This window comes from Apodemus sylvaticus, chromosome 5 (assembly GCF_947179515.1).
Source record: "Apodemus sylvaticus chromosome 5, mApoSyl1.1, whole genome shotgun sequence".
NCBI lineage: Eukaryota > Metazoa > Chordata > Mammalia > Rodentia > Muridae > Apodemus > Apodemus sylvaticus.
Genome location: NC_067476.1, coordinates 94,959,282 through 94,977,584, shown reverse-complemented (window position 1 = coordinate 94,977,584; position 18,303 = coordinate 94,959,282). Strand labels below are relative to the sequence as shown.

The window sequence follows — 18,303 nt, the reverse complement described above, 5'->3', positions numbered from 1 at the left end:
TCTTTTTCTATTCAACTTTCCTCTCCTTAACTAAACCCACATCCTTCCCAAACCCACCACTCAATCTACCTGTTAACAACTCATTTTTTAAAACCTAAGAGGAATGTTCAAGTCTCCCCAGAGAGATAGGGCAAAGCAAAGCAGCCCTGACACAGCTTGATCCAATAAAGCCGAGCAGTTCCCCTGAGGGAAGTGTCACCTCATCAGCTACTCTGAGAGATCTATCACTTAAGATTCTTCACATAACAACCCTGTTGCCATGTAGCTGTCAGTTCTAGTAAGATGCCAATTACCACAGTAAATGGCTCCCGGAAGCCTAAATCGCTACAATTTTTAAGAACTCGGTTCCTTGGCAACATTTGCAAAATAAGGATCCCCATGCCTGTCTTGCAGTTCCTATCTGTGTTGACACACTTCAGTCAATGTACAAAATAGCTTCAACTGAGGATTGTTGAGACAGGGCCTCAGCAGGTAACCCAGGCTGACCTCAAACTCCAGATCCTCCGGCCCCAGGCTTCTCCCATGCAATGTATAGATGCTTGAAATTTTTTTTGACAGTATTAGGATTGAACCTAAGACCTCCCTCATGCTAGCTAAGCACGTATAAAATCTCTTCGTGCCTAAAGCCCTGGTGAAAGCTCTCATAACTACCAGTGGCAAAATGGAAAACTAGCTGGCTGGCACAGAGACTGAACAGTCCAGAGGCTGGACTCGGAGCCTGATGCGCACGAGCAAGCAGTCTATCTCTAAGCTACATCCCAAATCACACGTTTCCAAACGTATTTTCATTAGTTGATCTTACTTAATTTCAGTGACAACCTAGAGAGTAGACAGGACCTTACACATAAGTAATTATGTGAGTACAGATGAAGTCTATTTGAAATAGATCACATCCCTACTCCCAAACTTATCAACTACACAAGTGAGCAAATCTCCAACTCAAAAACTTACTCACTGAAACTCATCCTAGCAATCATTGAAACAGCCAAGATTCAAGTCGCTCATAAAAAATTATCAAAAAATACCTCATAGAAAAGTAAAACAAAATTCAACTGTCTGCAAATTATGGAAGGAAGGAGAAAGGAAGAAAAAGAAGCAAGGAGGGAGGGAGGGAGGAAGAAGGGAGGGAGGGAGGGAGGAAAAAGGGAGGGAGGAAGAAGGGAGGGAGGAAGAAGGGAGGGAGGAAGAAGGGAGGGAGGAAGAAGGGAGGGAGAAAACAGGGAGGGAGGGAAGAAGAAAGGAGGGAGGGAGGGAAGAGGGAGGGAAGAGGGAGGGGAGGAGGAGGGAGAAAGGAAAAGAGGGGGGACAAGTGAAGGAGGGAGGGGAGGAGATAGGCAGACAGACAAAACAGGTGTGAGCTACAAACTCAGTCAGCCTATTCTTGCTACAGTTTTTCTTTTTTAAATAGCAGTAAAACTGCTGCTAACAATTTTTTTTATTCGATGTATTCTTTATCTACATTTCAAATGATTTCCCATTTTCTGGGTCCCCAATCCCCGCAAGTCCCATAAACCCTCTTCCCTCCCCCTGTTCCTCCATCAACTCCTTCCCACTTCCCTGTTCTGGTATTCCCCTATACTGTTGCATTGAGTCTTTCCAGAACCAGGGGCCACTCCTCTGGTTTTTTGGACATCGTTTAATATGTGGATTATTTCTTGGGTATTCCAAGTTTCTAGGTTATTATCCACTTATCAGTGAGTGTATACCATGACTGATCTTTTGAGACTAGGTTACCTCACTTAGTATGATGTTCTCCAGCTCCATCCATTTGTCTACAAATTTCATGAATTCATTGTTTCTAATGGCTGAATAGTACTCCATTGTGTAAATATACCACATTTTTTGTATCCATTCCTCTGTTGAGGGACACCTGAGTTGTTTCCAGCTTCTGGCTACTACAAATAGGGCTGCTATGAACATAGTGGAGCATGTGTCCTTATTACATGCTGGGGAATTCTCTGGGTATATGCCCAGGAGTGGTATAGCAGGGTCCTCCGGAAGTGCCATGCCCAGTTTTCTGAGGAACCGCCAGACTGATTTCCAAAGTGGTTGTACCATCTTACAATCCCACCAGCAGTGGAGGAGTGTTCCTCTTTCTCCACATCCTCGCCAGCACCTGCTGTCTCCTGAGTTTTTAACCTTAGCCATTCTGACTGGTGTGAGGTAAATCTCAGGGTTGTTTTGATTTGCATTTCCCTAATGACTAATGATGTTGAACATTTCTTAAGTTGTTTCTCAGCCCTCTGAAGTTCTTCATGTGAAAAATCTTTGTTTAGTTCGGTACCCCACTTTTTAATGGGGTTATTTGGTTCTCTAGGTTCTACCTTCTTGAGTTCTCTGTATATACTAGATATTAGCCCTCTGTCAGATGTAGGGTTGGTGAAGATCCTTTCCCAATCTGTTGGTTGACGTTTTGTCATTTTGACAGTGTCCTTTGCCTTACAGAAACTTTGTAGTTTTATGAGGTCCCATTTGTCAATTCTTGATCTTAGAGCATAAGCTATTGGTGATCTGTTCAGGAACTTCCCCCATCCCCTGTGCCCATGTCCTCAAGGGTCTTCCCTAGTTTCTTTTCTATTAGTTTCAGTGTGTCAGGTTTTATGTGGAGGTCCTTGAACTATTTGGAGTTGAGCTTAGTACAAGGAGATAAGAATGGATCGATTCGAATTCTTCTGCATGCTGACCTCCAATTGAACCAGCACCATTTGTTGAAAAGACTATCTTTTTTCCACTGGACGCTTTCAGCTCCTTTGTCGAAGATCGAGTGACCATAGGTGTGTGGGTTCATTTCTGGGTCTTCAATCCTATTCCATTGATCGGCTTGCCTGACATTGTACCAATACCATGCAGTTTTTATCACTATTGCTCTGTAGTAAAGTTTAAGGTCTGGGATACTGAATCCCCCTGAAGTTCTTTTACTGTTGAGAATAGTTTTAGCTATCCTAGGTTTTTTGTTATTCCAGATGAATTTGAGCATTGCTCTTTCTAGCTCTATGAAGAACTGGGTTAGGATTTTGATGGGAATTGCATTGAATCTGTAGATTGCCTTTGGCAATATGGCCATTTTTAACTATATTAATCCTGCCAATCCATGAGCATGGAAGATTTTTCCATTTTCTGAGATCTTCTTCGATTTCCTTCTCCAGAGATCTGAAGTTCTTGTCATATAGGTCTTTCGCTTGTTTGGTTAGAGTCACCCCAAGATACTTTATGCTGTTTGTGGCTATTGTGAAGGGTGTCATTTCCCTAATTTCTTTCTCAGTCTGCTTATCCTTTGAGTATATAAAGGCTACTGATTTGTTTAAGTTGATTTTGTAGCCAGCCACTTTGCTGAAGTTGTTTATCAGCTGTAGGAGTTCTCTAGTAGAGTTTTTTGGGTCACTTAAGTATACTATCATATCATCTGCAAATAGTGATAGTTTGACTTCTTCCTTTCCAATTTGTATCCCTTTGACCTCCTTATGTTGTCTAATTGCTCCAGCTATGACTTCAAGAACTATATTAAAAAGATAAGGAGAGAGGGGGCAGCCTTGTCTAGTCCCTGATTTTAGTGGGATTGCTTCAAGTTTCTCTCCATTTAGTTTGATGTTGGCTACCGGTTTGCTGTATATTGCTTTTACTATGTTTAGATATGGGCCTTGAATTCCTGTCCTTTCCAAGACTTTTAGCATGAAAGGATGCTGAATTTTGTCAAATGCCTTTTCAGCATCTAATGAAATAAAATTCTTGCCCACCGAATCCAAGAACACATCAAAACGATCATCCACCAGGATCAAGTAGGCTTCATCCCAGGGATGCAGGGATGGTTCAGTATAAGGAAATCCATCAATGCAATCCACTACATAAGCAAACTCAAAGAAAAAAACCATATGATCATTTCATTAGATCTTGCTACAGTTTTACTCCGTCTGTATGCTAAGGAAGGGCCCCTCTCCTCACACCAGGGCTCAGAGTGAGCACAGTTCTTGCTGCCCTTCCCTGATACATGCTCTGGCACATATCGTGAGTGTCCTCATGACTGCTCCCACCATATCGTTTGGACCCTTGATCAAATTATAATCCTATTCCTCTTGTGACAAAAGTCTTTAAGGGTAACTACTGCACCAATTGTCACAAACTCAAATACAGAACGAACCTGACAGTTTCCCTCCTGTTGCCAAGGACTAACCTGCTGGCCTTGCACATGCCGGGCAAGGCTGCCTCACAGCCCTTCAGTGTCTTCTTAGACATGGTTCAAACTCAGTCTACCTAGCAAAGGCTGTTTGATTTGCTGTTTCACACAAAAGTTAACAGATCTGCCAGAATTCTTGTCTTCCAAGGGCCTAACTCATGTGATGCCAGTCTATACACACTGACAGAATGAGGAAAAGCACGCCATTGTACCAAGTATGCATAAAGCTTCTGTGTAAGGAATCTGGCTCCCCAGCATGTGAATTTCCCTTGAATTTCCCTTCCTTTTTGTTCTCCTTTGGTGGCTGGTGTATAAAATGCCTGTTGGTTCTGTTTTGAGGGCTGGCAGCATTTGTTTCAGGTTAAGATCATTTCTTCATCAAGAGCATTTACACATGACGTTAATGAAGAAAGAAAAGAGAGCAAAGGCTCACAAAACCCTCACAGGTGGTTCCCAAAGCCCAGAGAAACCAAACAGCACTTGCTGCACAAGTCATAAAGGGAGTTCAAGTATTTTGTAAATAGAAGGAAGGGCCTTGTGAAGTGGAAACTTCTGGTTTCTTTGCAACCAGAAGTTATGTTAAACAATGGTTTGCTGGGGCCCACAGATGAAAGGATGTTTTGCTAAAGCAGACAAGTGAAAGAATGTTTTCCTGAAGCAGACACAGGTGAAAGGCCTCAAGATGTTCAGGAGTATAAATATGACCTCACAGAAGGCGGCGGCGGCGACGGAGGCGGGAGCTCGAGTATTGGTCAACTTTGCTCCGCCTTGCTATTCTTTGCCAACAGCATGCATGTATTAGTTAGTCTTACCTTGTGTTGCTGGGCTTCACTTGTGGTAAGGTCACAGAAAGAAACTCCCAAAGGACTCAGGAGGTTACTGCAGCTTCCAAAGCAGCAGGTTGGCTTCTGGATTGAACTGCCCCTTGCTGGTTTGTGTATGGTTACTGCCAACTGGGTTGGATTGCAGCTGCTGGTTTGTGTATAGTTTCTGCCGGGAGGACTGGACTGGACTGGACTGCAGCTGCTGATTCATATTAGGTATTTGCTGCTGGAACTGACAACAAAGATTGGACTCGCCCCCAAAGAACTATTTCTAAACAGTCTACTTCCCCCATGTCCCAGTAACTTTTCTCTTCCACTACCTCTGGTGGGTGGTGGGCTAGAAGGGAGGTTGAATGTTTATTAAAGTAGGTTGTCTGTGTGAAGGCACCTCCATGCACTATTCAAGCCTACTTTTGCCACAAGACGCAAGCATTCAGAAGGCATTTGCCTGGCATATTCCTCAGTTGAACTAAGGTCCCTTGCTCCTGAACCTTAACTGTATGGCATCATGGCTACACACTGGGAAATCTCCTTCCCTTCCTGTCCTTACTGGGGCCAGAATAAAAAAATAAGAAAAGGCACTTTTCTGTGAATTTCAAGAGACTATTTCTCCTACAACAGGACAGAGTCCTGAGATCTCTGTCTCCGTTCTGCAGCTCTTTTCAAGTGTGACCTTTAGGAAGCTCTTCCAACCTTAAGAAGGGAAATCTTTTAATTAAAATAAAGGGCAGTAAAGATGCCTGCCTGGAGAAAAGGAGAAAGCTTTCACCTTGGAATAGAGAAAGGAGGATTTTCTCAAAGCTCCTGATCCAGCAGGACAAACTGCAAATCCCAGGATCAAGGCGGTGGGTGGGCAGGCTGAATGGCTGGAAGCTGAGCCGAAGTGCTGTGCTCTTGTAGGGTTAGCAGTGCGAGCCCCCACTGTGCAGCCTTATTTTCTGCACAAGTCTGAGATTGTTGACCTCTGCTTCTCAGAAATCCAAAGCAACGCTCAATCCACAGTCCGTACATCCCCACCGAAAATATCTAAATGTTCTTTGGGGGAAAAGCACAAGTTAAATTCTAGTGTTGCTTTCTCCTAATCATGAGGCCTGTGAATAAACTGTACTCTAAACTCTGAAGAGGAATGCCCTAATCTGCTATCTACTGCTGTGATAAAGACCATGACCAAAAGTAAAAGAGGGCAAATTTGGCTTACACATCCTGATCACAGCATTAAAGGAGGCCAAGCCAGCACTCTAGCATAGCAAGAACCTTAGAGGAACACTGCTTGCTGACTTGCTTGCTTCCATGGCCACACCTTGCATAGCCTGCCTTCTTATATAACCCAGGACCACCTACCTAAGAGTGGCGATGTGGGCTGGACCCTCCCCCGTCAATCATCAATTAAAATGTACTATGGACTTGCCTACAGGAAGTCTGTATGAAATCTGATGGAAGACATTTCTCCACTGTGGACCCCTCATTCCAGGTGACTACAGCTTGTGTCAAGTTAAGGGGAAGAAAAATAACAGCTCAGGAATAAAGCTGGAAAGCTAAGATGAGTTAAGTTCTACCAACATTCATGCTCTAGTTTTGGCAGAACAAAAACTATTCTCTTGAGCTGGACAGACGTCTCGGCGATTAAGAGCACTGACTGCTCTTGTGAAGGTTCTGAGTTCAAATCCCAGCCACCACATGGTAGCTCACAACCATCCATTATGAGATCTTACACCCTCTTCCAGTGTGTCTGAAGACAGCTACAGTGTACTTGCATATTACAATAAATAAATCTTTGGGCTGGAACAAGTGGAGCTAGATCGAGCAGAGGTCCTGAGTTCAATTTCCAGCAACCACATGATGGCCCACAACCATCTGTACAGTTACAGTGTATTCATATACATAAAATAAATAAATCTTAAAAAAAAAAAAGCCTAATGATTCTCTTGCCTCAGCCTTCTGAGTGCTGGGATTACAGACATGTGTCATCATTCCTGATTAACTTGTTCTTTAACAAAAGTGTAGGCCTGGAGGGATGTCTCAAGGGTTGAGAAGGTTAAGAGCATGTACTGCTTTTGCAAAGGACCTAAGTTTGGCTCCTGGCCCACAAGTGAGGCAGCTCACATCTGCCTGTAACTCCAGCCCCAGTGGATCTGACCCCTCTTCTGGCCTCCATGGGCACCAGCATACTCTTGGCATATGCTCACAAACAGATACATAAGTAGAAATAAATGTGTTTTTAAGGATATGATAGTTATGTGAAATGGGAGTTATAGTGGCTATGGCACCAAAAAGTCACTACCTATGTAAATTTTATTTCTGCCATCCAGATAATAAGAATGTACACTAAATAAAAATCAATATATGAGAAGATGCTAAAGACCCAAAAGAAATTAACTCCCAAAGATTGATAGTTCACATGGTATAGTCTATGGATATATGTTCTACTTTGATTTTGAGCCCCAATATACATTAATAAGTAAAACTGTACTAACATTCCGAAACGTGGTCCCACTCCAAGCCTAGAGTTTGAGTTTACCCTACAAACTAGTTTCAGGAAACATTTCCATTTGGAAATGTCATGTCAAGGATAAAATACCCACTGCCACATTAAACACACTCAGTTGTTGACTAGTCTTGGTCCAGGCATGCATGCTGTTGACCAGGAAGGGAAACCGTCTCACATCTCCCAAAAGTAAAACACTCTCCCATTAAATGAGTTTCCTCTACTGGGATGAATAAAGCAAATCCAATCTATATGCTCAACAGAATTCTTTGAACCATAAAGAAAGACAGAGGCACGACCAAGGGTGACAAGAGCAGATACAGTCAAAATCAGAAGAAAAAAAAAATGTTTCTTTCATTTGTGGTCTTCCGGAAGTATCATTCCCAGTTTTCTGAGGAACCGCCAGACTGATTTCCAGAGAGGTAGTACCAGCTTGCAAGCCTACCAGCGGTGGAGGAGTGTTCCTCTTTCTCCACATCCTCTCCAGCACCTGTTTTCTCCTGAGTTTTTGATCTTAGCCATTCTGACTGGTGTGAGGTGAAATCTCAGGGTTGTTTTGATTTACATTTCCCTGATGACTAAGGACATTTCTTTAGGTGATTCTCAGCCATTCGATATTCCTCAGGTGAAAATTCTTTGTTTAGCTCTGTACCCCATTTTTTAAGGGGGATATTTGGCTCTCTGGAGTCTACCTTCTTGAGTTCTTTGTATATATTGGATATTAGCTCTCTGTCGAATATAGTGTTGGTAAAGATCTTTTCCCAATTGGTTGGTTGCCATTTTGTCCTTTTGACAATGTCCTTTGCCTTACAGAAACTTTGTAGTTTTATGAGGTCCCATTTGTCAATTCTTGATCTTAGAGCATAAGCTATTGGTGTTCTGTTGAGGAAATTTTCCTGTGTGGTTTCTAGATTTTATAGAGATATGTAAAATCATGTTTAGGGAAGCAGGGGGAAGGGGGGGAGGGTCAGCATTTATGTACTTATAGAAAGGGGTTTTCCGAGTAACATAGGACTGTGAACAAATAATATGCACAGTGACTACGTTTAAAAATGGAATTTTCTCTGTAAAACAAAGGGAGGAGAAACAACAGAGAGATCAGTGGGGTAAACACATCCTGCCTCACATCTCTCCAGTAACCTGGGACAAACAGCTGGACTGGAGAAGCAGTACACTGAGTAGTGGGTCTAGTTGGTTCATTTGCAAAACAATGTGCTGCGTGCCCCACCTGCTGTTCAGAGCTGAAACTGTCCTTTTCTTGCCAGCCCCCCCCCCCCTTCCCGCAGCCCAGAGCAAGCTCAGCTCTAGGCAGGGGAGGGTGTACAGCTCTGGCCCAGCTGTCTTCCCTTGCAGAGGATAGGGCCCCTCCAGCACAGCAGGCTCAGGCTCTCACCCTGAGCTACACCTCCTACTCTGGGCTGATGTTTGTGTTCATTGTTTTGGAGTTAGAAAAGTGGCCTTGGAGGTGGAGTTAACACAACTTGCATTTGACATAGAAGTCAACTGCTTTTTGATGAAGCTAAAAGACACAATTTTAAATTTCTTGGTTTGGTTTGGTTTGGTTTGGTTTGGTTTGATTTGGTTTGGTCTGGTTTGGTCTGGTTGTTTTTAGTGTGTAGGACATGTGTTTGGGGGAAGGCAACAAACTTTGTAGCCCTCCTAACATCATGACCAGGTTCATATAGGGTGTGTTATAAACAGAGGAGCCATTCCTCAGGCCCCCTGCTCTGAGCACACCCCAGTTTATAGGTTTGCTTTTTGACTCTAGTATTTGTTTCTTGGGGACAGTAGTGTCCTGCTAGATGTGGTACTTGCCTATAATCTCAGCAGGAGGATCAAGGCCATCTCAAACTACAGTATCCTGTTCCAGGACAGCCTGGGCTGTGGAATAAAAGATCTTGCCTCATACAACCAAAGAGAGAGAGAAAGAAAGAGAATCCTTTAATCAGAACTTTTGCTGATGGAAAATGTTGTTATGTCACACCTCTAAGTAATCCACACCCTAAAGTATAGAAAATACAGACTAAATCTAACACTTAAATAACTACACAAAAAACACAAGGTCAAATGAGCAGACATAAACTATAACAGCACAATTCTAGATACCCAAGGAATTCAAAACATTCATATATACATACATACATAAATACATACACACATACATACATGAAATTCACGCAGCACATTTAAGTACTCACTAGCTTAACAGTTTTAATTTTCCATAGTCATAAATGATAAGGATCCATTCATATCAAAGAACATAAAGATTTCTATACACAGTGACTGTCTCACTGAATATGCAAGAATTAACAATGTCTCTAGACGTTAGTAACAATTTGATAAATACAAAAAATAGAAGAATCATAGAACTGAAGAGCTAAAATAATATATATGAATTTGATACAAGTCTTGTCATCCTAATTATACTTTAAGTTAATAAAATGGCTATTAACACTCGGAAACCCTGGCACTGGAAAGATAGGAGAATCGGAAGTTCAAGGCCAGTCTGCCCTATGTGAGACCCTGTCTCAAAATAATACAAAAGAAATAATAATAAATAAAACAAAAATTATTACACATAAGTGAAAGGCAATTCTCAAGTATAAAATACATTACCTCAGATAAAATTATGAGGGAAATATGGGAAGAGTATAAGGAACAGTTGAAATTTCATGTAGCCCATGATGGCCTCTAACTGCTGTGTCCCTTCTGATAGCCTGCCTCCCATCTGAGTTCTGATAAGGTATGCCACCCATACCCAGAGTTTATGTGTGCTGGGGACCAAACCCAGGGCCTTGGGCATACTAGACAAACAGTCCAGCGAAAGAGCCGCATCCTCAACCCTTAAAGTGTTTTCCTGCTCCATGTTTTAATTAATAAAAGCACAGAATATGCTGGCAATTATGTATTTTCAAAGTACCTGATCCATCTGAGGTTTAAATATATTAGATGTAAACATAGACACAGTATTACTTGTGGTTTTCTCAGAATAAGTTAAAGAGTTTGAGGATTGGCATCTATATAGATCATGGAAATATGGGGGTGAAATAACAGCCAGCGGAAAATGCACACCTCCAAACAGCACGCTCTTAACAAGGACAGATACACCAGGACACTCAACATCTATACAATGGCTCACGGCAACGAGAAAGAATGCCAAAAGCCTTTTCCATGCAGTGTAGCCCAGATTGGCCTGAAACCCACTATGGTGCCTGGCTCCAAAATGTAATCCTAAAGCAATTTCCTGTTGGGACACTTAAGCACGTTCAGCTACTGGCCAAGCTAGTCCAGTCTCTCTGAAAGGCAAGGCGGGAAACACTCTTGGAGGCTGTTGTGTTTGACTGAGTTTAATAAGCTTTTGGTCTCTACTGGCTGTCGTGATGCCTGTGACCCACTTTAGCCTCAGGGATGGAACAAGCCTCAGACACCTGCCAAGACCTGAGATGACACCAAATCCGCTCTCTGCCTGCGCATCAGAGTCAGCCACATCCCTTTTCAGAGTATAAGAAGCTCTGCAATAGCTAGTACTGTTTACTACTCAAGCCAGGGTTTAGTTACAAAACAAGACAAAACAAAAAAGGGTAAAAATAAATAAATATATTTTTAAACAATATATGCCTTCAAAGCTCTAATGTGATTATTAACAGCTCTCTCACTATTTACTGACCAGACTAGGAATGGTAGCTCAGGCCTGTATGCTTGAAAAGCTGAGCAAGAGAACCACTTGTGGCAGGAAATGGAGCCCAGCTGGACTGCACAGCGAGTAGAAAGTCTCACTCCTTTTCTTAAATGAATATAGACATAGACATCTGCCACATAAATATACATAAGGAACACAAATGTCTGCTAACATTCAAGGAGCTAAATATGTTACCAGTATCACTATTCAGCCTTGTAACCATATATAAACATAAGGGGAAAGGTATTAAAAACATCAATCAACAGCACGCTGTCCTCTATCCCTCTCCCCCTCCCTCCCTCCCTCCCTCCCTCCCTCCTCCCTCTGTAAGTGTTAATGTGAGTGTGCGTGTGTCTGTGTCTGTGTGTATATGCATGTGTATCTCTGTATGCAAGTGTATTTGCTTGTGCGTATGCCTGCAGAAGACACTGGGGATCTTTCTCCATTGCTTTCTGCTTTCCTAACTCCAGACACTGTCTCACTGACCCTGGAGCTCTGCTGGGCTGGGAGTCCCAAGCTCCAGCATTCTTCCTGCCTGTGCCCCACCTACCCAGGGCTGGGACAGCAGGTGCAAGCTGCAGTGCCCAGCTTTTTACGTGGGTGCTTGTGCAGCAAGAGACCCTACCACTGAGCAGCCTCTTTTCAAATCATTCCAGAAGCTCAGAGCAGTAGTCAAAAGAGCAGGCCACGGAGCCAACTGGACCCGTGAGGAATCCAGGCTCAGTGATCTGCAGATTAGTTGTGAATAAGTAATTCCACCATAACTGTCAGTGACTTAGCTGCGCTTTGCTGTGCAAATCTCATAATTAAGTGTTCAATGAATGTTAATTACTATTATCTGATAGAAAAAGAAAAATTCAAGGACTGCTAACAGGCCTTAACTGCCTCCCTGATAACCGCTCATCAAAATAAACATTAGGAAAAAGACTTACACTTTCACATCTTCATTCAGTACAAGATTAAAGTCTCTGCCCAGGTATGGCAGCAGGAGCAGCCCTCACCTTGAATTTCAGCACTAGGGAAGCAGAGACAGGAGGTTCTCTCTGAGTTGAGACCAGCCAGGGCTACATAGTAAGATACTGTCTCCAAAAGTCTCAGCTAGAGTTAACACAAAAGAAATAAAAGTATGTAAACAGAAAATGAGGAGTTAAGTTACCCCTGCTGGCAGGTGACATTACTTATATATATTTTGTATATTATATAATTACTTATATAATTATACATATACAATATTATATGTATAAAACAATGCTACCAAAAAACTTTAAAACTGATAAATTAAGAAAAGTTATAGAATACAAAATTTACTTGGTAAAAGTAAAGTATAAATCAAAAAACAATAACAACAAAAATGTAGATGAAATATGTACAAATAAATTTAACCAAAGAAGTTCATATCTACAATGATGATTACAAAACATCAATGAAAGCACCGGAGAAGACACTAAATCACAAGGTTTCACACAACCTCCCAATGTTCATGGATGAAAGAACTAATACATTCAAATATCCATTAATACCTAGAGTGATCAGCAGACTAAATGCAATTCCCACTGAGATGGTCAGACATTCTTCAAAGAAACAGAACAAGCACTCCAAAAATTTGCATGGAACTGTAAAAGATCCTGACTATTTTAAGCAAAGAAACAAAAGTTAGACCTTACAATATCAGAGTTTAAGACACACTACAAAGAGTAGGCAATAGGCTAAACTGTACAGTCCTGGTTAAAAAAGCAAAACAAAACAAAACAGCATGTGGTTTAAACGTGATTTACTAACATGCATGACACCCTATATTCAGTCCTGCTACCAAAAAGGAACAACGGAGGAGCTGATGTAACAGGATAGAAAACCCCAGGGATGCGTGCACATACCCAGACCCCAAAGAAGTAAACCATATACAAAATCAACTCCAAATAAATCAGACTTAAATATGAAACCTGAAACTATCAGGAAAAAGCATCAGGAAAATACTTGAGAACATGGCTCTGGTTAAAGCTTTCTTTGGATCTGACCTCAACAGCCCAAACAACAGACACAACGTTGACACATGGGGTCACATCAAAGAAGCTACTGTACATCAGAGGATACCACCAACGGAGTATGAGAACAGCCTACAGGAGGAGAAGAAATGTTCACCCGGCAAAAGATGATCCTGCAGAATATATAACCACCTCAGACTACTCAAATACAAAGAGTAGTAAGGATCAGATTAAAACAGGGTTGAATAACCTGAAGGGATACATCTCCAAAGTGGATACCCAAATGTCCAGTACAAATATGGAAAGGAATCTCAGTGTCACTAATCATCAAAATCATGAGAACAAGCTACTCACCTAAAAGTATCTAGAAACTTCTAAATACATGGAAAAACAAACACAACGAGAGATCACCTTTAATCCAACACAGGAGGCAGAAGCAGGCAGATCTCTGAGTTCAAGGCCTGCCTTGTCTACAGAGTGTGTGTCCAGGGCAGCCAAAGCTACATAGTGAGACTCTGTCTAAAAAATTAATTAATTAATTAATTAATTAATTAATAAAATAAACCTACAAAACAACAAAAACATAGTTAAAATAAAAACCAGCACCCCTGTAATGCAAGCACCTGAGAGACAGATGCAGGACGAGGTCTGAGTTTGAGTTCCAGGCTGAACTACATAAGATTATGTCTCAGCAAACAAACAGTTAAATGAATAAATAAACCCAGATGTGGTGAAGTACACATGTAATCCCATAACTTGGAAGTGGAGGCAGGAAGACCTTGAGTTAAGGCAAGTGTGGGCTATATAGTGAGATCCTGTCTAGAAGACGAAGAGAAAGAGGAGAAGGAAGAGGAGAAAGAGAAGGAAGAGGAGGAATTAAAAATAACACGCACTATCAAAAACGCAAAGATAGGAACTCTCATATGTTCTGGTAACATCAATTAGTATAGCATTACAAAGGGCAGTATGGCTGTTCCTTAAAAATAGAAACTATAACCACCACTAAGGATTCCACAATCCTAATACTAAGTATATATTCGAAGGAACTGGAGTCAAACATTACATTTGCATTCTTTCTTTTTAAAGATTTATTTATTTATTTATTTATTTATTTATTTATTTATTTATTTTTGGTTTAGTTTTTCGAGACAGGGTTTCTCTGTATTAGTCCTGGCTGTCCTGGAAATCACTCTGTAGGCCAGGCTGACCTTGAACTCTGCCTGCCTCTGCCTCCCAAGTGCTGGGATTAAAGGCGTGCGCCACCACTGCCCAGCGATTTATTTATTTATTATATATGAGTACACTGTTGTTGTCTTGAGACACACCAGAAGAGGGCATCAGATCTCTTTACAGATGGTTGTGAGCCACCATGTGGTAGCTGGGAATTGAACTCAGGACCTCTGGAAGAGCAGTCAGTGCTCTTAACTGCTGAGACATCTCTCCAGCCCAAACATTTGCACTCTTGTGTTTATTTTTATTTACATGAATGTATGTGTGCATGAGAGCATATGAGTGCAGGTGCCTTAGAGAGGATTAAGAGCAGTTTGGAAAATACAACTGCCTTTAACATAGGCTCAAAGGATCTGATGCCTTCTGGCTTCTGCTGACACTACACTTAGACACACACACGCACACACACACACACACACACACACATGGACACGGACACAGAAAAACTAATATATTTCTAAAAAACAAAAAAAAATAGATACTAAACAAATTCTTGCATTTTGTGAAGTTAACGATTGCATTAAGGATAACAACAAACTGCAGTAAAGGTGGCTGGTCTAATAATTTGCTTATCAAAGTCAGTAAACTCGGGGCTCATACCGCCCATTCTAAGAACGATTTCAGGGCTTCTTAGTTCCCAAGCAAGTTACTTTGGAGGCGTACATATCTAGAAGTTGTTTCCATTTGCAGTCTAGTCATCCAGAGGGAAATCAGAGGTTGTACACTGTGTGGAATCCTGCAGGCGGACAATGGTTCCTACACAGCTGGAACTCTATAGACTGTCTGCTTTCAGAGCACTGCAGTTAATCCCGATTTAGGGTACCAAAGTGCTCAACCACAAGATAGGAGTCCAGAGAGGCCTCGGGAAGGTCGGCCAGTCTCTCCTCATTTAATCTTTAGGTACCCAGAATGGCGAGACTAAATACGAATCTGAAGAGTGGGAAGGATCTTAGAGATCACCTATCCAAACCAAAATGAACACATAATCTTCCCCCATGTCCTTCCATCCCGATGTGGGTGACAACGACTGTTACCTAGGCAATGTGGGATGGGATAAAGGAAACAGAGGGCAGAGGAACACTTCTCAGAGTAAATCTGTTTGGGTTCGGGCATTCAGGGAGACTTCGCTCCACAGGAAGTAACTTCAGTGACAGTGCGGCGGGCTGCAGCCCGGACACCAGGCACCGCCGTTAGTCTCCATCAGACTATGGGTCTCCGACACGAGCAAGACCGAGAGGCCGATCGTCCAGTCTTTGGACCACAAGCAGCCAAGGGCTGCGCGTGCACCGTCCACGCGCGCCCCCCAACCCCCGGCTCCATCCCGCGCAGGCGCCGTGGCTCGCGCTCCCTGCACGCCGGCTAGCGGCCGCAGCAACCCGCGCTCCTTACCCGCGTGCTGGCTCCGCCACCCCGGCCTCCAGGCTCCCGGCGGTTGCCTCGCGGGGCGCCGCCTCCTCGGCCTCGGCGGAAGCCCCGGCCTCGGCCCCGCCGGCCGCCTCCGTCCCCGCAGCCTCCTCTCGCCATCGCCGTCGCGGCCCCGGCCGGCTCTCGGTCCCCTCCGGGCCGCTCCCGGCCTCCCCGCCGCCCGCGGCCGCCCCTAACCCCGCGCTCAGCCTGCATGAGGCCGCCAGCGAGCAGAGTGCGCGAGCCGCCGCGGAGAGCGCAGGCCCCACCGGAAGCGGCCGAGCGCCAGCGGTGGTGATCGGGCCCGGGACCCAGCCGGGGCGGAGACCACAGCAATGATCTGTAATAAAAGGACGCCATAAAGTCACTTTGTGTGATAGTTCTTAATTCATATGAGTGTTTGCATGACACAAAGCCCAAGATGTCCAATGAGTTTTTTAGTTAACCTAAGCCATTTTAAAGTCGGCATTTAGGAAAGGTTGAGGGTGAGTTCCATGCCATACGTGTGGACTGCGGCTCATGTGGATGGAGGGTCCTGTAGGGAAGGAGAAAGATGCTTGAAAATCTTGAAGAGAACTTGACTTGTAAACGGTAGTTGCTGTAACTCACATTTACTGAGCGCTTGATTCTCAAAGGTACTCGTGTTATCCTTATTTTGCAATGAGGCAACAGCCCTAGAGAGAGCTTAACTCGCTGAGCAGGACTTGGCTAGAGAGTGAGTGTCCAAAGACAAGGGTAGCAGGAAACTTTGTTATAGAGAGACAAGAGGGAGCTGGAAATGTCGCTCAGTGGAAGAATGCTAAAATGGTCTTTGGCACAGTTAAAAAAAGAATCCACAGAAGCTAAGATTAATTTTGTCTTAAGGAAGATACATAAAATTAATGAAAGCAAGCCCAGCTGTGGTAGTGCAAGCCTTTTAATCCCAGTACTGGAGAGCCAGAGGTAGGTCCATCTCTGAGTTCACAACCAGTCTGGTCCACAGAGTGCGCTCCAGGACAGCAAGGGCTACACAGTGACCCTGTCTCAAAAAGGGTGAGGGGGGGGTAAAGAAAAGTAAATAAATAAAAAGCAAAAACTGGAAGTCAGCCTACCAAAAGAAATGTCACTTTCATCTCACCTTATGCCCCCTTCCTTATAGCCATCGTTTCTAACTGTGTACAGAACTATATGCCAGCGGCACTATGTTCAGAATTTAAAAGACAGATTCACCCCACCCTAAAGTCCTCTACTCACATGGAAGGTAATTATATAAACAAATGATTCTGCTACAGTGAGCTGAATGCAGTGAACCGCTCAAAGCTGGAAATTGGCTTTTCTTAAATAAACCCTCAAGGTACAGCCTGATGACTGAACTGGAGTTGACCCAGCTAACAGACAGGAGGGAATGAGGGACCTACAGGATGGGGGAAGCCCTGAAGGTTTGTCAACTTGAGATAAAATGTCTTTAAAAATGGCAATCCCTTGCAGAACCCTCAGAACTCACCAGTCGCCAAACACTGTAAATCGCTGCTTCTGAGCTCACATACTCGGTTTCTGGAACCAAGATTGGAAACACAAACAGGGTGGCTGGAGAGATCGCTCAATCAGGAAAGGCATCAACATGTGAGGACAGTCAAAAGCCTGGTGCACATTGGCCGCCATAGCAAAATCTACCAGCTCCGGCTTCCATTGAGTATCCTACTTAGCTTTCTATTGCTGTCACTAACATCATGAGCAAAAGCAACTGGGGAAGGAAAGGGTTTATTCCATCTTCTGCTTTACAGTACATAATTAAAGGAACGCATATGTGGCAGGGGCTCCAAGTAGAAACCAGGGAGGGATGCTGCATACTGATTGTGTTTTCAGGCTCAATTTCAACTACCTTTTTTTTTTTTTTAGATTATTTTATTTTATGTGCATGATGGTGTTGTCTGTATGCATTATGTGGACCACAAGAGTACTTGGTACCCACAGACATCAGAAGATAGCTTTAGATTCCCAAGAACTGGAGTCATGGGTATTGTGAGCCACCATGTAGATGCTAATAACCAAACCTTGGTCTTCTGCAAGAGCAGCAATTGCTCTCAGCTGACAGGTTATTTCTCCACCAGTGAAAATTCAAGCCATGGAAGTCACCAGTAAGAGGGGGAGGGGGAAAGGGGGCATGTGGGTGCCAGGGAGCTGGGAGGGCGGGACCAGTCTGGATTATATAGAGAAGATCCTGGGGGAGGGGAGGGCAGCCCAGCCCCTGGGCTGGAAAGTTCAGGGCTAAGGGCTGGGTGTGCCAAGTAGGGACTGGGGATGCTGGGAGAACCTGGAGGCCAGGTCTGGTTTGAAACTAAAATATGCACCTCAGTCCCTTGTCCCAGGGTTCAAAAGCAAGCGTCCGAGGCTTTTGCTGATTGTGAATGAGTAGGGGGCAGAATAACTGTCCATGACTACTTACTGCTGGCACTGGGGCACCATTATGGAGTGTGGGCAAAAAGCTGGGATGCCGGCCAAGCCCGGGAAGAGTTGGTCACTGCTGTGCAGGTTTTGGAACCATCTGG

The 18,303-nt window shown here is 43.5% G+C and overlaps 1 protein-coding gene and 1 non-coding gene across 2 annotated transcripts in view; both read right to left on the bottom strand.

Annotated features, from left to right (window-relative positions):
* The window catches only part of Aven (apoptosis and caspase activation inhibitor), a 138,628-nt gene extending 122,569 nt beyond the window's left edge, over nt 1-16,059 (bottom strand). Inside the window, exon 1 of the mRNA XM_052183174.1 lies at nt 15,761-16,059. Within this exon, the coding sequence (XP_052039134.1) occupies nt 15,761-15,991 (231 nt within the window). The 5' untranslated portion in view covers nt 15,992-16,059. The remainder of the gene's footprint in view (nt 1-15,760) is intronic.
* LOC127686600 (small nucleolar RNA SNORA11) lies at nt 9,092-9,220 on the bottom strand. Its single transcript, XR_007978200.1, has one exon. It is a non-coding gene; the product is annotated as a small nucleolar RNA SNORA11 (small nucleolar RNA).
* Nucleotides 16,060-18,303: the final 2,244 nt, after the last annotated feature.